This window comes from Epinephelus lanceolatus, chromosome 23, assembly GCF_041903045.1.
Source record: "Epinephelus lanceolatus isolate andai-2023 chromosome 23, ASM4190304v1, whole genome shotgun sequence".
NCBI lineage: Eukaryota > Metazoa > Chordata > Actinopteri > Perciformes > Serranidae > Epinephelus > Epinephelus lanceolatus.
The window spans coordinates 18,256,303-18,277,312 of record NC_135756.1 but is presented as its reverse complement, the minus strand read 5'-3'; the positions used below and the strand labels follow the sequence as shown (position 1 = coordinate 18,277,312).

Below are 21,010 nucleotides of genomic sequence, written 5' to 3'. Positions count from 1 at the left end.
AGCCAGACATTAACTGGACTTATGTCTGCTCCTGATTTGTAAGCTTTCTATATCCCAAAATGTCACTTGAGGTCTTGGTCGTTTATAAATGCATCTTATGTGTGATGAGACATCTAAATGTTATGTTTAGGTACATGCCATTGAATTAGAAAACTGATTCCCAGATGCATTCGGTTAGCTGCACTCTACTTTTTCATCAACTATCAGAGCACTAGATTTCATAATATTACTGTTGTTCTCTTTTACCTCTTGACATTTCCACAGACCTTCAGTGTGACACTGGGAAACCTGTGGTGTGATGAATAAGCACACTGTGGTTTTAACACAAGATTATATCTGCCTCAGCAAAAAGTTTGTCAAACTAAAACTCCAGTCTGCTGCAAGACGGATGACACAATGTCAGTGAGGAAGTTGGCCATTGGTCGTAATAATCTGCATCTGCACCGAGCTCATGCTGCTTACACAAACGTTACATGTGAGGGCGTTCTAATGTTGCGATGAGCTGCAGTGTCACTGAAATACCCTACAACAGAGGTAAAAACATCCCCAGTGTGTTTGTGCTGTGGTCACTAATGAATGTGTGTGCTCTGCTTTGTTTCTATTTTAACACTTAAGCATCATGAAAACTAATAAGAAGATGAGGAAACATGGGATATCACTAACGAGCCAAATATGGCTGCTCTATAGGAATCGACAGCCTGGAGTGTTTCACCTGTGGATGGAGCTACCAGCACGGTTACACACCTTCTGGGAACAGCTTACAAAATGCCCGACATCTTAATTATTGTAAACACAAACGGGGACTGTAAAAGACTATGGAAACCTGATGGAGCGCCGCCAACGCCGACATGTGATCAGAAATCAGCCATCAGCGGAAACTGTATATGAGAGGCGAGGCCACACTGTAAACACAGAGCTGCGACACAGCCATTCTGCTCCAGCTTTGGCATATATTAATTACCTTGCTAATTAATAGCACAGTTGGTGTTTACTACTCTGTAAGCAGGAGAGGTCGACTCTCATCCAAGGAAGAACAGTCATTTTTGTTTGCTTTTGTATTATTATATATATTTACTGCACGGAAATTATAAAGATAAAGCAGGTTAAAAGTTGGTCACATTTCCTGGTGATGCCTCTCTCTGACCCTCAGGGTGCTCTTACAGCAGTATGTGGCAGATGCAATAAGCAGTCTCAATGGTTATATACTACAATATCATATTCTGTAATAATAAAATGCACAAAAATCATGCAGTAGTATGCAGGCTAAACGCTAAGCTGTTCTGTGACATGACAAGGGTGGCATCGCTGCAAGCCTTTAAACATGAATTCCATATATGAAAGCACTGACTGCTTATGGCATTTGTCATGATGAGGGAGCAGACGGCACTCTGACGTTGCTTTGGAAATCCTAGTGTGCGTTTTTTTTTTCTTCCTTCGATACGTTTCTATCAGTCTGTAAACACAGTTCAGCTCCATAAAGTTGCTCCCTCGTATGACGCAGCCACGTCGAATGGTTCCTCATTCTGACCTCGCTGAGTGGAAACATAGGAGGAAGCAACTTTCTGGACTGGAAAGCTCCTTCTATTGAATTCTAAAATCGCTCCCAGTAATTGCAGTATGTGCATCTGATCCCGTGGAGACCGTCCGTCCTGCTGCCCTGCTGCCCACATAAACTCATGACAGGGAATCAAACACAGTCACGCTGAGCAGAGGAAATGTTTTTTTTTTTCATCGGTTGGCTTGCCACAGTCTTTCTCCCAGTCATTGAGTGTGTGGTCCTTCTTCAGGGTTAAGGGTGGAGGTGGAGGTGGAGGTGGAGGCAGAGCAGAGAGAGGCTTACTGCTCCACCTGGAGGCTATCAGTCTTGCTGCCAGATGCTCTGATGCTGTTCACCTCTTCGAATACCAACTCTGTGCACACACGGGAGAAATAAGGGAAAAGAAAACATGTTAGGAGTGCTGACAAAGGTTTGAGCCATGTGAAGAGGAAATATTTAAAACTTGCTTAAGGTGAAAAAACGAATCAAAATGGGATAAAATTCTTCAGAGAAATTCCAACATGTCCTTAAATACCTAATACCTCCATACCTAAACGACAGAATAGGCTGTTGCTGATCAAACTTGGGCAGCATCTATTTTCTCATACCTTCATACCTGAAATTTTAACGGGGAAAACGGTACCCAACTGGTCCAGCCACGGGGTCCAGATTTCTCTTTAGGGTGCTTTCAGACCTAGAGTTGTCTTGCTTTGGTCCGAATCAGGAACTGATTTTCTTACAAAGCTGTATAATTGCGAGGGAAGGACCAAGCAAAGGGCCTGGGTCGCTGCAGTGCAGACTGAGCCTCTGTACATAGTTTGGGTTGTTAAAATAACTCAGCGTTGACTTTTGGTTTCAAATGGGACACATACAGCGGTCTCCTGCGTAAAATTCCTGTGTTTGTTTAACTCATGCACCACCTGGACCTTCCCCAGCTCAGACTTTGTTGCCCTTTATACTAAGTCACCACCTTTTCTCCTGTCACTAGAGGTTGCTGCCTAACAATAAACATAAATAAAGGTTGTAATAAGCTGCTTGTGTCAGAGCTCAAGTTTCCTAGGTTATGTTTTTTATTTCATTCGCTCATGTTGTTTCCTGTTTTACTTGGAAATTAAATCTCCTCTTGTTTCAGACCACTTCACTTCCTGCCGCTGTGTGTTTTCCCTCCCTTTTGATGACTTCACCTGTGTCTGATTGTCTGTCCCGCCCTGATTAGCCTCACCTGTGTCTCGTTATCCTTCCCCTCACCAGAGTGTTTAGTGTGTGTCGTGTTTTCTCTTAGTGTCAGTTTGTCTTAGCTCCTTGTATGTCTGTTGTCCAGCCTTTTGTTTCCCTGTGTCCTTTTCTTGCTTTTTGGAGTTAGCCTGTTGATTGACTCTGCCTCTGCCGCATCCCTATTGGATTTGATTGCCTCCGCTGATTGTCCCTTTGTGTATCAAACCTTCCTTTAGACCAGTAAAGACTGTTATTTTACCCGAACTGTCTCCAGAGTTGTGCGTTTGAGTCCACTCTCACTTGGTTTACCAGTTGTTACAGCATGTATAAAAGCAGTTTTGGGGTTGTTAGAATCCAACTTCCATCTGAAGTGAAAATGTAATCACATTCATATTAAGTATCTCTAAATATCTGAACTGTTACTTTCACAGTGTAGTTGGCATTCTGCAACAACCATGCAAACTAGACTCCACATTACATAATCTCCAGTCAGTGTTAAAAGCTCTGCAGCCCTAAGCTCCCTTTGGCTGTGTGGTGTCTATTTGTGCAACTGTAGATTTGACAAAGCCTGAAAAAGATCTCTGTTAGGTCACAACTTTGTACAATTAAAACTGCTGTGAGCTTTTAATACAGTGTGCAGATCTTTTGTCTGATTCTTGCCAGTCTTAAAAGCTCTGCAGCTCAATGGCATCAATTTGTGCAACTTCTCTTCCCCACATTAAAAACTGCCCTTTTAAAATTGTTTGTAAAAGGAAGTGAGAGCATTATTTTGAAATAAACTGAGACGTAGACAATTACCTAGACGTTTTAAAATGCCATGCAGAAGCTGTAATCATCAACAGTTTTTATTGTTGTCTTCCTTGTGTTTTAAACCATGATGCTGTACCTTTCCATTCTTCTAGAGTTCGGTCTTTACTCTCAATTGTTTGGTCGTAAGGCGAGGCCTCTGGCTCGTCGTCTGGATCGTGGTACTGCGAGAAGTAAGGGTGGGACAGAGCTTCGCTGGCCGAGATCCTCCCATCACAGTCCAGAACCATCATACGCTTCAGTAGATCGACAGCTAACAGAGATAGAAATAGAGAGCTGAAAGAGGGATATGGTAGGAGGCCGGAAACCAGTTTAAACCCAAAGGGCCAAACCTGTGTAACTGAATTACTCATTTGCAATTCGGGGAACTTGAGCTTTTGCAGCCTCTCAAATCCTTTTAATTGAATTTAAGAAGTTGGTAATCAAATCTGCGGCGCATCACCCACCTAGTGGATTTGCTCCTCTAAAGATCTTCTCCAGGTCCTGCTGGGGCATGTAGGGCAGAGACTGGATGTACTTCTGTGCCTGTAAATAGAGACCAGCCCTCAGCTAATGGCATGTGACAATGTGGATGATTTGTTAGTGATCAATCACCCCAACACTCAGACATATTGACTACTCTATCAACAGCCTTGTCATTGGAATGACTAATCAATTAGAGCAGCTTGACTGCGTCGGCATAAGCAACATTACAGTGAGTGCTGAACAGATTCTTTTCCCCCATCACTCTGTTCATTTTCTCCTCGCTCACATGTTCAGAGCAGATCTTCTTTAACAGCTCTGGTGACGGAGTCCCAACCACCTCCATGATTCTCTTCAGCTGGTCGATGTCTTAGCGCAGAAGGAGTTAAGAGCCGTCATCATATTATCTTATCACATATAATCAACTAATGCCTACCATTCACTGTAAGACTTTGAAAAGACTATGTCTGTATTACACAGTACACAAGTATTCCACAGGCTAGTTAATAACATGTCAGGCAGGAAATCCAAAGTGTGGGATCATTTTGAGAAGGTGAAGGACGAACCCAAGGTGATATGTAAACTCATCTTCATTGGTCGACTACAAACATGACGTATCATCTGAAACATGGAAGTAGCTACATGCCCATTAGCCCACAGCGTCATTAACAGGCGGCTCGCTCAGTGTGTGACGTGCACTTGTAGATAAAATATAGGCCTATATTAATGAAGGTTCATCAGTACGCTTTTGTATTTCTCTGTAATGTAGAGTGTTAACAATGTTACTGATACTATTCTGTCTCACACCTTCATCTCAAACCATTGTGTTGCCCCGCCCAAAATATCTAATCTAATAGTCAAATCAATATCGTATACATGCGGGCGACTAGCTCGGACTGAGTTTTATGACCACCTTACACCAAACAATTGAAGCGTTCAACAACTGAGGTAAAACTCTCGTGATTTTTCATTGGAAATTTGTCTTCAACAGTGAAATTACTTAAAAAGTCATTTGGTATTCGACCGGCATAAGACAGACACTCTCCTTGCTGATCACTGCTGATGGTTCTTTTCTAGCCAGCGTCCCACAACACACAAAGATCAGTAAATCAATTTTGTTTTAGACACCGAATACAACAATCTAGATAATTCAGCCTTTTGTGATCACTCCCATTCAATCCCCACTTCTCTCTGTTAATGCACCTCCCCTTCAGAAAGTCCCGGGATTGTGATGCAAATCCACAAGAGCTCTGCATCCACAGGGCACTTTAAAGAGGTAATGGAGCGCTGATGCTAACTAAGAGGAGGAAAAAAATAGATGCAGATTGCAGTGGACTCTCGCCATGGTGATAAAGGATACAGTCACTTCCAGGAAAGAGGACTTTTCCCTTCAGCAGCTCTCCCATAATGCATCCCACTGACCAAATATCAACTGGAACAGAAACACCAGAGGTTTTATCATTTAATGAGTTTGCATCTGAGAAAAAAAAAGCTTATAAAATATCTATAGTTTGATGTTACCATTCTGATTGTAGTGCATCCAGTTCAGCATGATCTCCGGCGCCCGATACCAGCGAGTCGCCACATACCCTGTCATCTCGTCATCTGTTTGTCTGGCCAATCCAAAGTCAAGGATCTGTAGGGCAGGAGGACATGTCTTTTAACTGATGGAGTTCATAAGTTGGCGTGAAAGGTTTATAGTTTTAGAGTGAACGTTGGTCTTACCCTCAGCTCGCAGTCCTCATTCACTGCGACATTACTTGGCTTGAGGTCCTGGGAAAGATAAAACAGACAAAAGAGCAACAGAGGAGAGAACTATGACTCATGTATATGCAGAGAGAGGGATGGATATGAATATAAAACACAAGCTGCCTCCAAGAGCAACTCAATCCCCATGGACCCCCACGTTAAGATGCCCAACTTCACAACAGAAATAAGCATGTTTACAGCCTGGTACAAAAAATTGGCTTTGGTCTCGGTAGCTATTATCAGTTATCAAGGCTTTAAGTTACGTATTGTTAAGAGCGTTGGTTGACAGGTGGGGGCCAACCGTCGACAAGTCTATTTCTATTTCAGTGTGTTATCACTTCATGAAAGTTAATTGTAACATTTTGCTTGCCTAAAAAATTCTTGTTCAACATTTAGTTGAAAAGACCCCCTAAAGAATCAGATTTTCTGTTTTTCTGGTAAGTGCATTTTGTCTTAAAAATTAGCATTAGCTCTATTACACCTGACCATAGCTGCGAATGCATCGTGCTAATCAAGCTAGCAGCTTGCGTTTATTAGCTCCATTCTCTCGTCCAAATATTGTCACTACTGGCTCCAAGATGGTTATGGCCAAAAAACCAAACTCAATGGACAGTGGTTGTGGCTATGTTCATTATTTTTTACAGTGTATGTTAAAATACAAACCACTGAGCTTCCGTTTGTAATCCATTTATGTCCATTTTCACTGAATGTATACAGAGCATACTCATAGAGATTCATCTCAAGAGCACCAAACAAAAATACAGGTATTAACTGGTGATTTAAAATAGCCATTCCTGTACTTTTTGGTGCTACTGCACAATGTATTTTGAGTCAGGTATCTGATCAACTCCTATTTGTAGCTTAGTATTAATTCTGTCGAGGCAACGCAATTCAAACCAACTTAAACAACCCTGAAGAACCATAAAACACACTATTTTAAGTTTCAGTGTACACCGACATGATCAGATGCTCTTCTACAACCTCGCTTTTGCATTTAGAATTCAAATTGTTCAATCATGCTCTAAAATAAAGGCCACAGTTGTTTTTTTAAACTTTAAATTATCCATAAGGCAGGCAGCATATTTCTAGTTGAATAAATGGTGCAGCCATATAAAACATGCCATGCTGGACTTCAGTATAAACATCACGTATCTTCAATGAAGAGTCAAAACAAGATTCTTTTTACCCTTAAAGCTACTTTGGTTGGAATACAAGGGGGAAACTGTATGTGAAGAGGTTTCTTTTTCTTTCACACCAGGCAAGTGATGGTATGTTTTTCCAAACTTGATGGTCAAAATAACAAGAGGGGCAAAGAGAAGGCACTCACTCTGTGGATCAATCCAGCTGAATGGATGTACTGTTCGACAGGCGGTGGGGTGGGGCCGGAGGATGGGGGAGGAGAGAGACGAGGGAGAGGACATAAAGGGAGACAGGGGTCAACAGTGCAGTTCACCATATTAGCCCCTGCCTAAAGGGAGACTGCTTTTGTCTGTCCCATGGTAACCGTGAAGGCCGAACAGCCGGCCCTACTGGCTGCTGGACTGATTCAATATGAGCGTGCAAGCTTTAGACAGAATCCAACAGAATAACAGAATATCAAACTCAATATAAATACAGCAAGTATATGTGCAACACAGACTGTGGCGTCCAAAGTCAGACAGAAAGACTGTTAACAGGCTGCGTTCACTTTAAGCAAGGTATACCACAGTGATTCCCAACCAGCGGTCGGCAGTTGCCAGGGGATACATGGAAAGATTAGAACTAGAAACTCACACTAGAAATGACAATTTTAAGAAATGTATATCCACAAATAAAGTCAGCTCTAACACCTTAACAATGTTGCACCTGAGAGTGTGTGAAAACTAGTAAGTAAGCTGGCATAGCAGTCTAAACAGTTAGCTGATACTAAAGAATGAATAGATCAAAAAGATCAATGTGTTTTCATCCCAGGTTGTCAAACACCAACGCCATACCGTGCCTTTGGCGTGTGATACAGACGCCAAAGGCACCCTTTCACATATCTGTGAGACGCACCCTTTCATGTCTGTATGTGACACACAGCTGACTGTTTAGTGAAAATCATAATGCGGTCCAAGTCACCAAGCAGTCGTGGTTAGGTTTAGCAACAAAACTATTTGGAATTATAAAAAAAACATTATGTTTTGACTTAAAATTGAGTGGTAACGAGTGGCATCAGTATGTGACAAACGAACGTAAGGTAAGTAACAATACATTAACATTTGGAAACCTGGAGCAACATAACTTTTCTTGATGATGCTTTCAGTCGCCTTTCGCAAGTATTTAAACCTTTGAACCCTGAGCAAATTGATGCAATTTCTTTTAAAACTTTCTCAATCTTTATACTACATCAGGCACTCTGAGTGACACTGGAGTTAGTTGAAGTCTGGTGCATCTCATAGAAATGCTAATGGGTACCTTTGGCATCAGTATTTGACAACCTGGGACCTAGAACAATAAATGTGATGGATAAGTTGTTTAAATTAGCAATTTCTGCCACTCCAACTTGGTACTATAAAGGTAAATCTTGACTGTCGCAACCTAAACATTGACAGTTCAATGGTATTAAAAATAAATTGTAACAATATTCCCTTATAATCCCCTATGATGTTCAGTAACATCCAGTTTCAAATCAGTCCAAATGAACACATGAGGAACACGACAGATGGTCAGGGCTGTCAGGGTACATCAAACAAAAACAGTTGGGAATCACTGCTATACTATCTGCATGCTAACTCATATATTATGTATGTATGCCATGCAGCAGGTGCATCATGCTGCGGTAAATTACCTTGAGGCCGCGGAGAAGCTGGTAAATTAAGAACTGCACGTGCTCGTCTGACAACCTCTGAAACTTCACAATGTTATTGAGGTCTGCGCCCATCAGGTTAGTCACCAGGTAGCTGGAAAAGGGGAGAGTGTATGGGTGAATGAGGGGGTTGGGGAGGTCTCAGTTAGAGGAGAATATAGTGATGCTGCCATAGCAACCACAAGACATCTCGACAAGCCTATAATACCCTAGGATCGCCTCCACCAACACCACCCTGCTCTCTAATAACAGAATGATTGCGTCTCTGGTGAAAGGTGGACAGCTGTATAGCGTGTAGTAAACATAAAGGGATGACGAATTTACAGTTCATTGAAGTCCTCTAATGTTGCAGCAGGTGTGAAGACATCCAGTAGCCCGATTACCTGCAGAGACACAGAGACACAGAGAGGCAGAGCTGATCAATAACAGGCCGGAAACATGCAGAGAGCTGCGACTGTCTGTTTGACTCTGGGTATTTTCGTGAGGAGCACTAACATTCTCATGTTTCATGTGCTTGAGCAGCCTGAGTTCCCGGTACGAGCGGCGGCTGTGGATCAGAGACTGAAAGGGCCGGGACAGTTTCTTCACCGCAACCTTCTGCCGCAGGACGACATCATACGCCGAACTGGAGAAAAAACAGAGAAATAAATATTAAAAACATGCTGTAAGTGTATTTCAACATACCTGAGTAGTTGTTACTGTATTCAGCATCATTGATAAGTTTACATGACGTTCCAAAGGTGAGTTGTTTTTTTTTTTTGTATTGCTTTTGTTGTGAGTAGCTATAAAAATATGAATTCAATTATCAGGGGAAAAAAAAATATTTGACTGATACCATTTTAAATTAACAGTTTGCAGTTTTGAGAAATTCGCTTATTTATATTCCAGCCAAGAGTTAAATAAGACTTATACCACTTACGTCTGTCCCTTAACTATGAAGCTACAGCCAGGTGACAGGTAGCTTAGCTTAGCATACCGTGTCTGTCCTCTCTTTAACATAATGCATAATGCAATGTGTCCAAACATTTTTGAATGGGGTCCAGATTAGATAAAAGCCCCTTTGACACTTCTCATTCAAGGCAGTAATGTCTGTTCTGTTTAAAAGGTGCAATTGCAGGATAGAGGGGAAAGAGTTGTCTCGCCTCTAAGCCATGAATGGAGGTAGTAACAGCGCCAAAATGTTGTCTGTATAAACTGGACAGGTTTTGACAATGCGTTATGCATGGGACCCACCTCAGGAGATTTAAAAAGAAGCAGTAAGCAGTTAGCAGCTAACTCGAAGAAGAACAGTGGCCAAAAATGTAAGATAATAGGAAAAAAATGAGGTACAGAAGCTCCTAACCCTCCAAGCAGAGAACAGAATCAGCCGCTACATAACAGAGATAGTAAATGATTGTTATTGCGATGTTATGCCATCATTATTGTTTAGAAAGAGCTGCCGACGCATATGTTTCATGTCACACTAGAGGCCAGCACTGTTGTATTAATCGCACACTAGAGCACAATGATGCTGCTGTTGTTTGGTTCTGTGTAAAAATGCAAAAGTGGCGTAGAGAAGTGACTTTATAGCGATCCTGTAGCGCAATCTCTGTGTGAAAGGTCTAATGTGAAAATACCTGGAGGCCAGCAGCTTTTTGTATGATATGTGTTATTAAAAAAATCACATTTAAATGACACAAACACAACTGTTTCATCTTTAAGTAAAAAAGTATTCAACCTTTAACTGAAAGCGACCTCCCTTGCTCTTGACTTTACTTTGTGGCCATGTCTGCTACTAAGCAGGAAATATCAGGTGTTAGGTAATTGTTTGTTTGCTTGTTTATGAAAACACAATAGTTCCCCCTGTGTAGTTCCTACTTTGTGCATGCCTACAAACTGTACAAGTGTCCTGCCATTATGAGGTGAACGAAAAAAAATGCATCTAAAATCGGTCTGCAGGCCACAATTGGTCCCTGGGCCGGACTTTAGATATGGCTAATATAACAAAACTAGATAGCACTTGGCTTGATTCATTATATTATTATAACTAAGGTTCAAGAACAAGACCACACCTCTCTGGCCCACTAATTTAATCACCTGCACCTTTCCAACTTTACTATCTGTTCCTCATTCATTCAGTCACCTGCTCAGATCTATAGGTGTTTCAAACCATGTCTCCACTTTGTCTCAGTGTTCACAACCCCCATCCCTTCAAACCCCGTTCTTCTCCTCTCTGGTGGACTAGCACCGTTGCCTCACAACAAGACAGTCGTGGATATGAACCCACAGGAGATGACGAAGTTCACCGAGACATGTCCTCACCCTCCAGCCACACAACGACCCCATTCCTCCCTTATGTACTCGACCCGTTTTCACCCATCTCCTCCACCCCCAGTCTTCCCATCAAACACAACACCGACTAACCTCGGGGCGCGTTCATTCCCTGGCAACAGACCCCTCCTTTTCATCTCTTCACTCGACCCCCATCATCCCATTGAACTCGACCCTCACCCCATCTTTCCATAAACCTCCAGTTATCACAAATAAAACTAGTTTCATACTGTACATGTGGCGTGGCGTTTGTTAATAAGGTGTTAATATTAGCTTATGATACTGAGATTACGTCTGTATATTAAAAATAAATGATTGAGAGCAGAGAAAGAGACAGACAGACAGACTGCAGACAGACAGACTAATGCAGAGACAGAGGCAGCGGGTGAAAGAGGATGTGGCGGAACAAGACAAGTGAGGATGCTGGATATTGTAAAAGTGTGGTGGTTTATTTCATCCGACTCTTTTGAAATGTAAATGTCATCCCGCGTATCGAACGCTGAGCCCTGCAGCTTCTGACGCCGCTGCCTTTGTGGTGCCAATGTCTTTTCAGTCCTGCCAGCTTTTCAACACTTGCAGTAGTATTAATACAGCCAACAACAGAGAGAGGAACAGACAAACAGGAAGGAAACATGGGTGAGAATTGTGAAATACTGCGCAGCGCTGCAGAAATAGAGCAGAGAAGCAAGAAGTGAAACACTGACTTAAGAAAGGGGAGTAACATAGGACACTGAGAAGACGGTTTACACTTACATGTATGTGTGACACTGGTCATTATATGGCACATACCATTAGTTAAGGGGAAAATCCCCTCTTGCTTAAACTTGAAGTTCTTCTGAATGACTGAATGTGTCATTTCAGGAATTTCTCAGTAACGAGCTGTACTTTTGGAGAGACCACAGACCATGTTTAGGCAGTAACACTTGATCTGTGGTCTTCAGTCGGTTTTAGACAAGGGTGGAGACAGTGACACTGTATACTGAATGAAATATAGTGCCTTTTTGCCACACCTGATTACTCAAAACCTGAGTTGTCTTGCTGCACAGCTCTCAGATCTGTTATGTGGGCGTAGTAACTGACTCTTACAGCTATGGATTTCTCCCTGAATGAAGCTCAGTGACAGTGCAATTGCAGAAAGCTCTAGAAAGAACCCATCAACCTAACCCTCAGTTTCCTTTTAAAAGAAAGCCTGCAATATCCCCACTCACAGCAGGAACAGGATGTAGTACATGGTCACTTTGATAAGGTTAAGAGTCAAAGTGCCACCAAATGATGCGTGTCTCCTGTTTTCTCCACTGTAAATATTACTGTATCGTTTCATGGTGACCTATAATGCTCACATGCCTGAGTAAACTACACTCTTGCACGGCTGTGTGCATCCATGTGTCTTGTAATCACCTGCTGCCTGACCGGATGTCCCCACCGGGCTTAAGCCGGGACAGCAGCCAGTCTCCTCCATTTCTGACATGAAGCAGGCCTCGCTGCCTCACACATACCTTCCTCCCTGCCATCTTCCATACATGGGTCTGACTGCACTGCTGTCAGCACACACAGCTCAGCCAAGGCATCGATTTCTCTCCTCTTCTTTTGTCTCAGTATTTTTTTTTTATATCCGAGCTCTTAATGCGATGCCAGTTTCAGAAAGGAAGAGGGGGAAGGGGAAGCTAATAGATGTGAGATGATTCAAATACACTGTTTATCCACACGAAACTGTTCTGTGTATATTTTTTGATCTTATCATTTGTTGTGGTTCATTCAGCTTAGATCAAGAGGACAAGCTATGTAATTTGCATATATTTAAACGGGGGGGAGGGTACTGACTCTTGAGAATGCAGAGAGGTTATCATAATTTGTTCTACAGATAATTGACCGCAGGGTTTGTTTGTTACATCCAGTGTTTTGCATTTCACTGCAATAGTTTTTTGCGAAGATACCGCTCATATGTCTGTATGCTGATGATGAAGCTACAGCTAAGTTCCAGATAGCTTAGCTTAGCGTAGCGTAAAGACTGAAAACAGGGAACAGATACCTCTGTCCCCAACGAGCGGCAACGTCCAGGGCTGAAAAATTAAGCTAACGCAGAAGTGCCAAAAACTGCAGGCCACTTGAGGCTGTCCCCATACACCCCCATGCTAAAATGTTCAGAAATAAACATCCTGGTACAAAAACAGTTTTGGTCTCTATAGCTAATTTCGCCTTCCATGACAACTGTAAGGGGCTGAATTTTTGTATAATTCACCTGTTTAAATGTTATTAAGGCTAAAAGTGTTGCCAGGGGTCACCCTGGGCTCTCATTCAGATCGACCCTTTGCTCCTCGACAGCTCAACCCTCTCATCCAAATAGGGTCACTTCTGTCTGCAAAAATCCAAGATGGCGACGGCCAAAATGCAAAACTCAAGCCTTCAAAACGGAGTCCACAAACCTATGAGTGACATAATGGTGGCTATATCTGTTATTTTCATACAGTCTATGGTTTGAAAATAGCTAAATCTGCCTCTAATGCTAACTAATTAAACTTTGTTTCATTTATGAAAACAAGATGGTTGACAATTAGAGTTTGTTGTTCTATGCGAGGTTCCATGGGGGACTATTTCTTGGCCAGACACAGTAACTTCCTCAGATTTTGTTACCTTTGTACAAGCTAACTGATTCCGTCATTGGTCATTATGCTAAGCTATGCTAACTCACTGTCTGCTTTGATTTCAGTACTAAACAGACAGATATGAGGGTCTCTGCAAGAAAGCGAATTTACGTATATCCCAAAATCTCAAAATATTTTTCAAGCACCCCACCCAAGGGCCGGGCAATGTGAAGAAAATCAAATATCAATATTTTTTGACCATTGCTTGGTCTATTTTCAAGCAGGACAAAAATGGTGGCCTGGTCACAAACTTTCTCAAATTACAGCCAAACAGTGGCCTGCACTAAAATGTTTCTGAAAACATCTGAGATGAGAATTATAGGCAATGTAGTAAAGAACAGTGACAGCTGACAGTCTGATCTAAGTTTTGTGAGCCTGGTCCATTGTCCTGGATGTAGCTAAGATGAGTGAAGTTGTTCTGTCAATCATCGTATCAAGCCCGCCCTATATTGGATAAACAGTTACGACTGTCCTGCCCAGAATCGAGTAGAAATCTATTTGAATGAGAGGCGGACAAGATGCAGCTGCAAGAGCAAATGAAACATGAGCTCACACATTCATCTGGTTCCCAGGTTAGAAATACATCACCTTACTGTAATGCAGCCTTTAAAACTAGAATAAGACAACACTTAAAATATTACAAGAAACAAAATCTAATACAATATTCGTCTCATATCACGATATCGATGTAATACTAAATTGCCAAGCCATACTACACCCCCAGATACACACACACACACACACACACACACACACACACTCTATCATTACAGCCCGCACGCCTCTGTCTCATTTAAATTGCGCTGCAGTCACATGACTGCACATAACTCCCACCCACCCAAACAAGATCAGCAACAAATCACAACCCCAATCTCGTTTTCTGCACGATTTAATATATTTCCAGTCGACAATCTAACAAGCGCAGACATAACAGTTTTGACAGGAGAAAATAAAGCAGCCATGTTTTATTCATCCACATCCAAATGAGAGGCTTCATGCCAAAGTCCTGCTTTACTGAACAGATGTTACATATGGGGACAAGAGATGAAAGCAGCCTTCATCAGCTTTGTGCATATTCTCACTTGATGTTCAGTCTCGACCGGACCGAAACTGGCCCACTTTTTGACTCAAGAAGCGCGGGAGAGAATATTCAATGGGATTAGGGTTTGACACTGGGGAGGCTGAGAAGACAATGAGTCTGGATTAGAACGGGGATATGACAGTCCTACGAACTTTTTGTCTCATGACTTATCAAAATTCAAGAAGCTCTGCGTGTTAAATTCTTAGACGAGCTTTGTGTTTCTGATGCTTCGCTCTCTTGTGTCTAAAATCCCTGCTTCCTTACTATCTAATATCCTCCCTTACACCTACTGTACTATTCTCTTTCGAAGCTCAGTGTCTGTGTCTTTTGGTTCTCCTTCTCCCACGGGCTATGGGGGTATGAGTTCTTCATCTCTAGCTATAAAGGATTATATGAGCTTGTCAGATCCTTGACCTCAGGCGTGCAGTCTCAAGAGGGTTCACCGAGAGAACAAGCTGCTATTTGAGATAAATGATGAGAGTTGTTTTACTGTGTATCTCAAGAGATGGGACTATCCTAACCCCCCATCATGACACGCATTCACATGTCGTCTTCTGAAGCCCCATCCCCCCAGCCGGTTTCTAATCAAGTCTTACCATGAGAAAGTCACTGACTGACAATGGCTAGAGATCAACATTAACAATGCGGGGCAATGCTGGGTGGTGTGTGGAGGAATGTCCTTTGTGTCTGTGCGTGTATAATTTAAGAAAGTCGAGGCATTTCACCAGTGTCATCTTTTAAATCTATGCACTCTCCAGATGATGCCTTGAGAACTATAACAGCTTAAAATGAGCAGTGTATAAAACAGGAGGGGAAAAATACCTGCTAATCCCTTAATCCGAGTCTACCACTTCAAGCTCTTTTGATGATTCCAAACAAACCAGACACATGAAACACATCACTTCCTGTGTGGCAGTGTTTGAGCACCATTTCAGCAATTATCTCCACCTATACTAACATGGCTGAAAACACCTATCAAATGACCATCCATGTACATTGGGTATGTCGATGTAAACAGGAAGCAGGCTGTCTACTCTGCAGCTGGTTGCTTAGTTACAAATAATACCACAAAGATGACAAAAATAAGATCAGAGATCTCTTTGCTTGGATTTATGATGAGATGGAACTGTTAATGAAAGTAACAAGAGTATGACACCTCCTCTGAACATAGAGCAAGCAAACTCTGGCAGATGGAGCGTGAAAAAGTGTCCAGATACACTACAAACAACGATAATATTCAGGCAGCCTATCGAGCCCTATGGGAGGCTAGGAATGGCCGTTAGGACATCTTCACTGGTAAAGACTGAAACAATGTGATGTTGGTGGAGGTGTTAGGTGGTCAACGCCTTGAGAAACCAGATTGGGGGTCATTGGCGACATAGAGCAGTATCAGGTGCAATATCAATCACTGGAGGAAGCCATGGAATTGGTAAAGGAGTTGTAGACTTAGCTATGATGTTTTGGCTTGTCAAATCATGACTGAGGGTTCCTAGTTCAATGAACCTTGGGGTGGAGTTTCCATGTTCTCCCTGTGTCAGTGTGAGTTTTCTCCGGGTACTCCGGCTTCCTCCCACAGTCCAAAGACATGCAGGTTGATTGGTGACTCTAAATTGCCCGTAGGTGTGAATGTGAGTGTGAATGGTTGTCTGTCTCTATGTGTCAGCCCTGTGACAATCTGGCACCTTGTCCAGGGTGTACCCTGCCTCTCTCGTCTCGGTTTCCACCTGTCTAGACTAAAACGCAACCCCGCAGTTTTCTAAATGGGTCAACATCATTTCATTTTTTCTGTTTAAGGGCTTCCAAATGACTGGAGTAGTGTGGACGCTAGGGATAAATGTAGCAATAGTTATGCATTTTAAAATGAAAACGTAGCAGTGTGGACGTAGCCTTACAACAGCTAAATTAAAAGCTCAGTAGCTCAATTCATTTGGAAAAAAAGCAGAAACTAACAACACTGACAGGTCAATTGTATGAAAAAATATTGTAACAAAACAGTTTCAAATCTGTTGAGATGACCTCCTTTTGGACATGACGGGTGGTGTTGATTACGAGGTACTAGGGCTCATATACTGGTCACTGTTGGGTTGTATATCACTCCCAACCTGACACTAATTTGCCATCAAGGGGGGAATAAAGAGACTCCACTCACTAATCTTATCATGACTCCACTCTCAGGAAAATTGTCCCATCATAATCCTATTACGAAATCAGAGAGGTTCTAGAAATGGCTATTCACAGCAATAGATGGTGATGAGAATTTCATTACAAAGATCAGGCATTGGGATTTCCATGTTTACACAAACCAACTGAACGTTTAGAGATCACAAGCAGCAAATGTGTGAATGCTTGCTCAGAGCAACATTATTTTCTGTCAACAAAGACGAGCCTCATGTGGCATTAAATGGATGCCTTCATAACCCTGCACGTGTATTTGAAGCATGTGTGACAAAAATGAGAATGAAAACCTTAACCTTGGCTGGTTCCTGCTTCAAAAAATGCCCATATGCATCTAATCTTCCTGAGGGTGAATGAAACAGCTGAAAGCAAAGTCATCACTCAGCTCTGGACATTTTTACTATTGTGCTATTCTGAGCTTCAAATCTGCAATATAGGCAAGATGTTTATGCACAAAATACTCCTGTGGGAGCCTGAGTCATAAAGTGGAGCTCCAGACAAGCACATTCAGACAGTGTCTTAATTAACACCTGACTTGACCGGAAGTCGGCTGTCGGGATGAAGCCTTGTTTCTGAGGATGCAGGCGATGGAAACGAGGGGTGTGGCTGAACACGACAACATATGAGCTCCATATTATTTTCTTGCCGACACAATCCTTGATGATATCCCAGGAGAGTGGCAGCAGAGTTACCATATCCTACATAAAAGCCACTCGTCTATATTTCTGAGATAACAAAGGTCTGACAAAGTGAGAATGAGATGCAGTAAAGTCAGCCTCGTGGCCCAAATTTTAAGTGTCAGCTAGGGATACTTCTTTGCCCAACACACATACAACATAAACCAATGAATCAAAACTTTACAGCCAATTCCAGACTGTCCCCTAAACAGCAGAGAGAGAATGCTCCATCTGGGGAAAGTTGGACTCACTGACGTTAAATCTTCCGCCTCTCTCATCCTCCTGGTACAAAGCATCACAGGATTTGGACTTGCAGGGTTTTGGAACATGCAGTAGAGCAAAGCCAGCCCTCAAATTTAGATTCTCCTCACTGTGGTCCAGACTGAATGGACATATGCTTGAGTCAGGAGTGTCCTCAGTGGGTTAAGACTGAAATTACTGTGCAGTTGAGAGGATGAGGGAGTCTTTATTTTACATCTACAAAGCTTCTTATAAACTGTTTGGTCTTGTCAGTGTTCAGCCCATCTGCCAGGATCAATCAAATCTCTGTGGAAGATTTTTACCCCACTTCAGTTACTTCTCGCCGCCGTCAGGGAGCTGCCAACGTGCAATGTTGTGTCGAAAAGCTTTAACGCGTTAGTCCTGTCTCCACAATTAAACATGAAAACCCATTGCTCCACATTTCCTTAGGTAACGTCAGCCTGCTATTTCAGCTTAATTAGCATCAACTATTGGAGGTGGTTATCACCATGACACATCGCCATGGCAACGTGATCCCACCAGCTGATACGAAATTGGTCCAAATTTAAAGCATGTTGCAAGATTGGAAATGTCTGCATCAGAGGGGCGTACAGGGAAGGAGGGCGGGTGTGCAGGTGTGTGTGTTATATATGCTAAATGATGGTAATGCATGCTGCTGCTGATGGCTGCAAGGTGTCAGACCTGCATTGTGTTATGCACAGCTGGGCCCAGGCTCTCCCCTTTAGGGTCCCACTACACCAGGCTCTGCAGAGTTGCTCCTGTGAGACTGGTGTGTGTCTGTGTGTGTGTGTGTGTGTGTGTGTGTGTGTGTGTGTATGGGGGGTTATTTGGGAAATTCCTGTGCTGATGCTGTCTCATTCTTTGATCCCCCTCTATAGGACAGCAGACAGTGAGCTGGGGGGTAAAAACAGCTGCTGAGTCTTTCTATATGTCGGACACATAAAGAAATAACATTGATCTGCATATTTAAACATAAAAATAATATTATTATGATATATATTTTTTTTACAATATTGATCCAGGAGCGACAAAGGCAATAGGATGATAATAATAAGCCGGTTATAATAACAATGACAACAATAAAACCCCTAAACAATCATTTCCACAGACTGCTTCATCCCGACACGTCCGCATCGCTATGCTGATGCATCATGAGCAACATACGGTAAATATTGTGGCCGTGCAGCCTCGCCCCTCTGCCAGCCCTGCACATACACATACACATACACATACACCGACACACACAAACACTCACCACACCGAGCCGTAGGCACCGGAGCCCACCGGCGTCAGGTTCTGGTACCGCTCCGGAACCTCCCACACAGTCTTGTTCAGCTCCTGCCGGTAAAACCCTGGTCTGGCAGACATGTCTCCGACTCCGAGCCGGCTACAGGAATAAAAAAAAGGGAGTGATTAAAAACAAGAGAAGCGGGGGAATAGGAATGAACGGAGGAAAACGGTAGAAGGGACCGGAGGCGCGGGCCGCCGTCTGCTGCCTGAGCTGAGCTGCTGTTGCACACAGAGAGCCGAGCAGTGACAGCCTCCCTCTCTGTCTGCCTCCCTCCCTCCCTCCTACAACACCCACCCCCTCCTTGTGTCTGCACGTCCAAAAAGTTGCTATCATTAACTATTATTAATAAGAAAGATAACACAGATGTGATATGATAAATTGTCGTAGGCTGAATTGTTTTGCAACATGTAACTTGAATAAATTGATGAAATACTGTTCTGGAAATGACAGCACACACACTATTAATCCTCTCAGCAGCTACAGCAGCAATATGGCTTACTAAACTCTGAGTTTTTATATTAGATATCTACAAATTAGACACTTAATTACTAAAGATACCACATTAATAATCAATACCATTTCACATGTGGTAAGGGCGTTGTCTTCATAGGTATCTAAAGCCCCCACCAAACACTTTCAGTGTGGTACCTTTATTTAGAACCAAAAGTAACCCTTCAGACATGGTACCTAGACCCTAGGGTTTCACATTTCACCCCATTTAACGTCCACAGAACGAGGCTGCATGCCAACATTTCCAGAACAAAATAAAACAGGCTGCAGTGAGAGTCTCTCTCCATGGCGTATCTAAAATAGTGGGTTTGTGCATTTAGTCCTTCCAAGGCAAGATCAGGGGTTTAGTGTTGCCGGAGCCCACAGGAACTATGCTCTGCAACACTTTTTTTTTTCTCCAAGTGAGAATTGGGATATATGTGCAGTACATATAATCCGGCCAATATTAAAATATATAAACACTTGAAGATCCACTCATTACTAAAAGTGTATGTCATATAAAAACTAAAGTAATGGTCAACGTTGTCACAGTGAAATTTAAGGTGTGTTGATTGATTCACGTCGTCAACTCATGCATCAGTAACATTGCAAGTTAGACTCCAGTTGCCGTGAGAGGCAGCAAAACATCCTTTCATTTTATAGTTACAGTTTACTAATAAAACTCTCCACAGTATGAACAGTGGTTACATGAGCCTCAAAACCAGTCACAACTCAGCCCTGAGCAGAGTGACCGTCCTCTATTGACCAATCAACAGACTGCAGTGTTCACAGCTCCACCTTTTAGTACCAGATCTGTGTGCTAGGTACCCCAACAGAGGGGGGACCAAAAATGGGGACGGTACAGAATGGTTCCATTGGTACCATCCACAACTTTTCACAATGGAAACGGAAAATAAAGCATGCAAAACTGAACTGTACCGTACTGCTCGGTGGAAACGGGGCTTATGAAACGCATTAATCACTGAGCTGCTAAGCAAACCTCGGAAAGAGACTTTGGGCATCACTATTTACGACCTGGAATGGCAGATGTAGATGTAGATCCCTGCTATGGAATTATCATCAGTTCAGAGATGTACATCGCACATATATAACACCTGCTATCAAAAACAAAATGGAGGCTAATATTTCTTCTCTCTGCTTTAAGTGTAACTCTGAGTCTGGAAGCTACATTCACTGTTTTTGGCCATGTGTGAAGCTACAAAGCTATTAGTCGAGTATTGTGGATGAAGTGTGTGTTATATCTGGTGTTCAAATTAGACTCTATGTCCCTCTTACTCAGTCTCCTGGGTGGTGATATTATTTTATAAAGTCTGAGACCCTTACTTAAAGTACATTGGACCAACTCTATCATTTTCCATATTACAGGGGTTTCCTAAATCTCCTTCAGAAGTCTCTGTACATTGCCTCTTGTAACCTTGCTATTTGTCTATAATGCCTATTTGTTTGCTTGTTGCTGCCTTTGTGTG

The 21,010-nt window shown here is 42.5% G+C and overlaps 1 protein-coding gene across 1 annotated transcript; it reads right to left on the bottom strand.

Moving 5' to 3' along the window:
* Window positions 1-1,040: 1,040 nt before the first annotated feature.
* On the bottom strand, window positions 1,041-19,260 carry mapk11 (mitogen-activated protein kinase 11). The gene is made up of 12 exons (XM_033614729.2): window positions 18,999-19,260; window positions 9,093-9,222; window positions 8,922-8,980; window positions 8,580-8,691; window positions 7,098-7,127; window positions 5,747-5,794; window positions 5,543-5,657; window positions 5,382-5,453; window positions 4,311-4,390; window positions 4,006-4,084; window positions 3,639-3,812; window positions 1,041-1,910 (listed from the first exon to the last, which is right to left on the bottom strand). Exons 1-12 carry the CDS (start codon window positions 19,109-19,111, stop codon window positions 1,837-1,839), a joined length of 1,086 nt encoding a protein of 361 aa, XP_033470620.2. The 5' UTR covers window positions 19,112-19,260; the 3' UTR covers window positions 1,041-1,836.
* Between the last annotated feature and the right edge of the window lie 1,750 nt (window positions 19,261-21,010).

Coding starts and splice junctions, on each gene's coding strand:
- mapk11 (XM_033614729.2), bottom strand. CDS start 19,111: ATGTCTGCCAGACCAGGGTTTTACCGGCAGGAGCTGAACAAGACTGTG. Junction 7,128..8,579: donor AGCTTCTCCGCGGCCTCAAG/GTAATTTACCGC, acceptor CCTGTCGAACAG/TACATCCATTCAGCTGGATT. Junction 4,085..4,310: donor AGAAGATCTGCTCTGAACAT/GTGAGCGAGGAG, acceptor CTCTATTTACAG/GCACAGAAGTACATCCAGTC.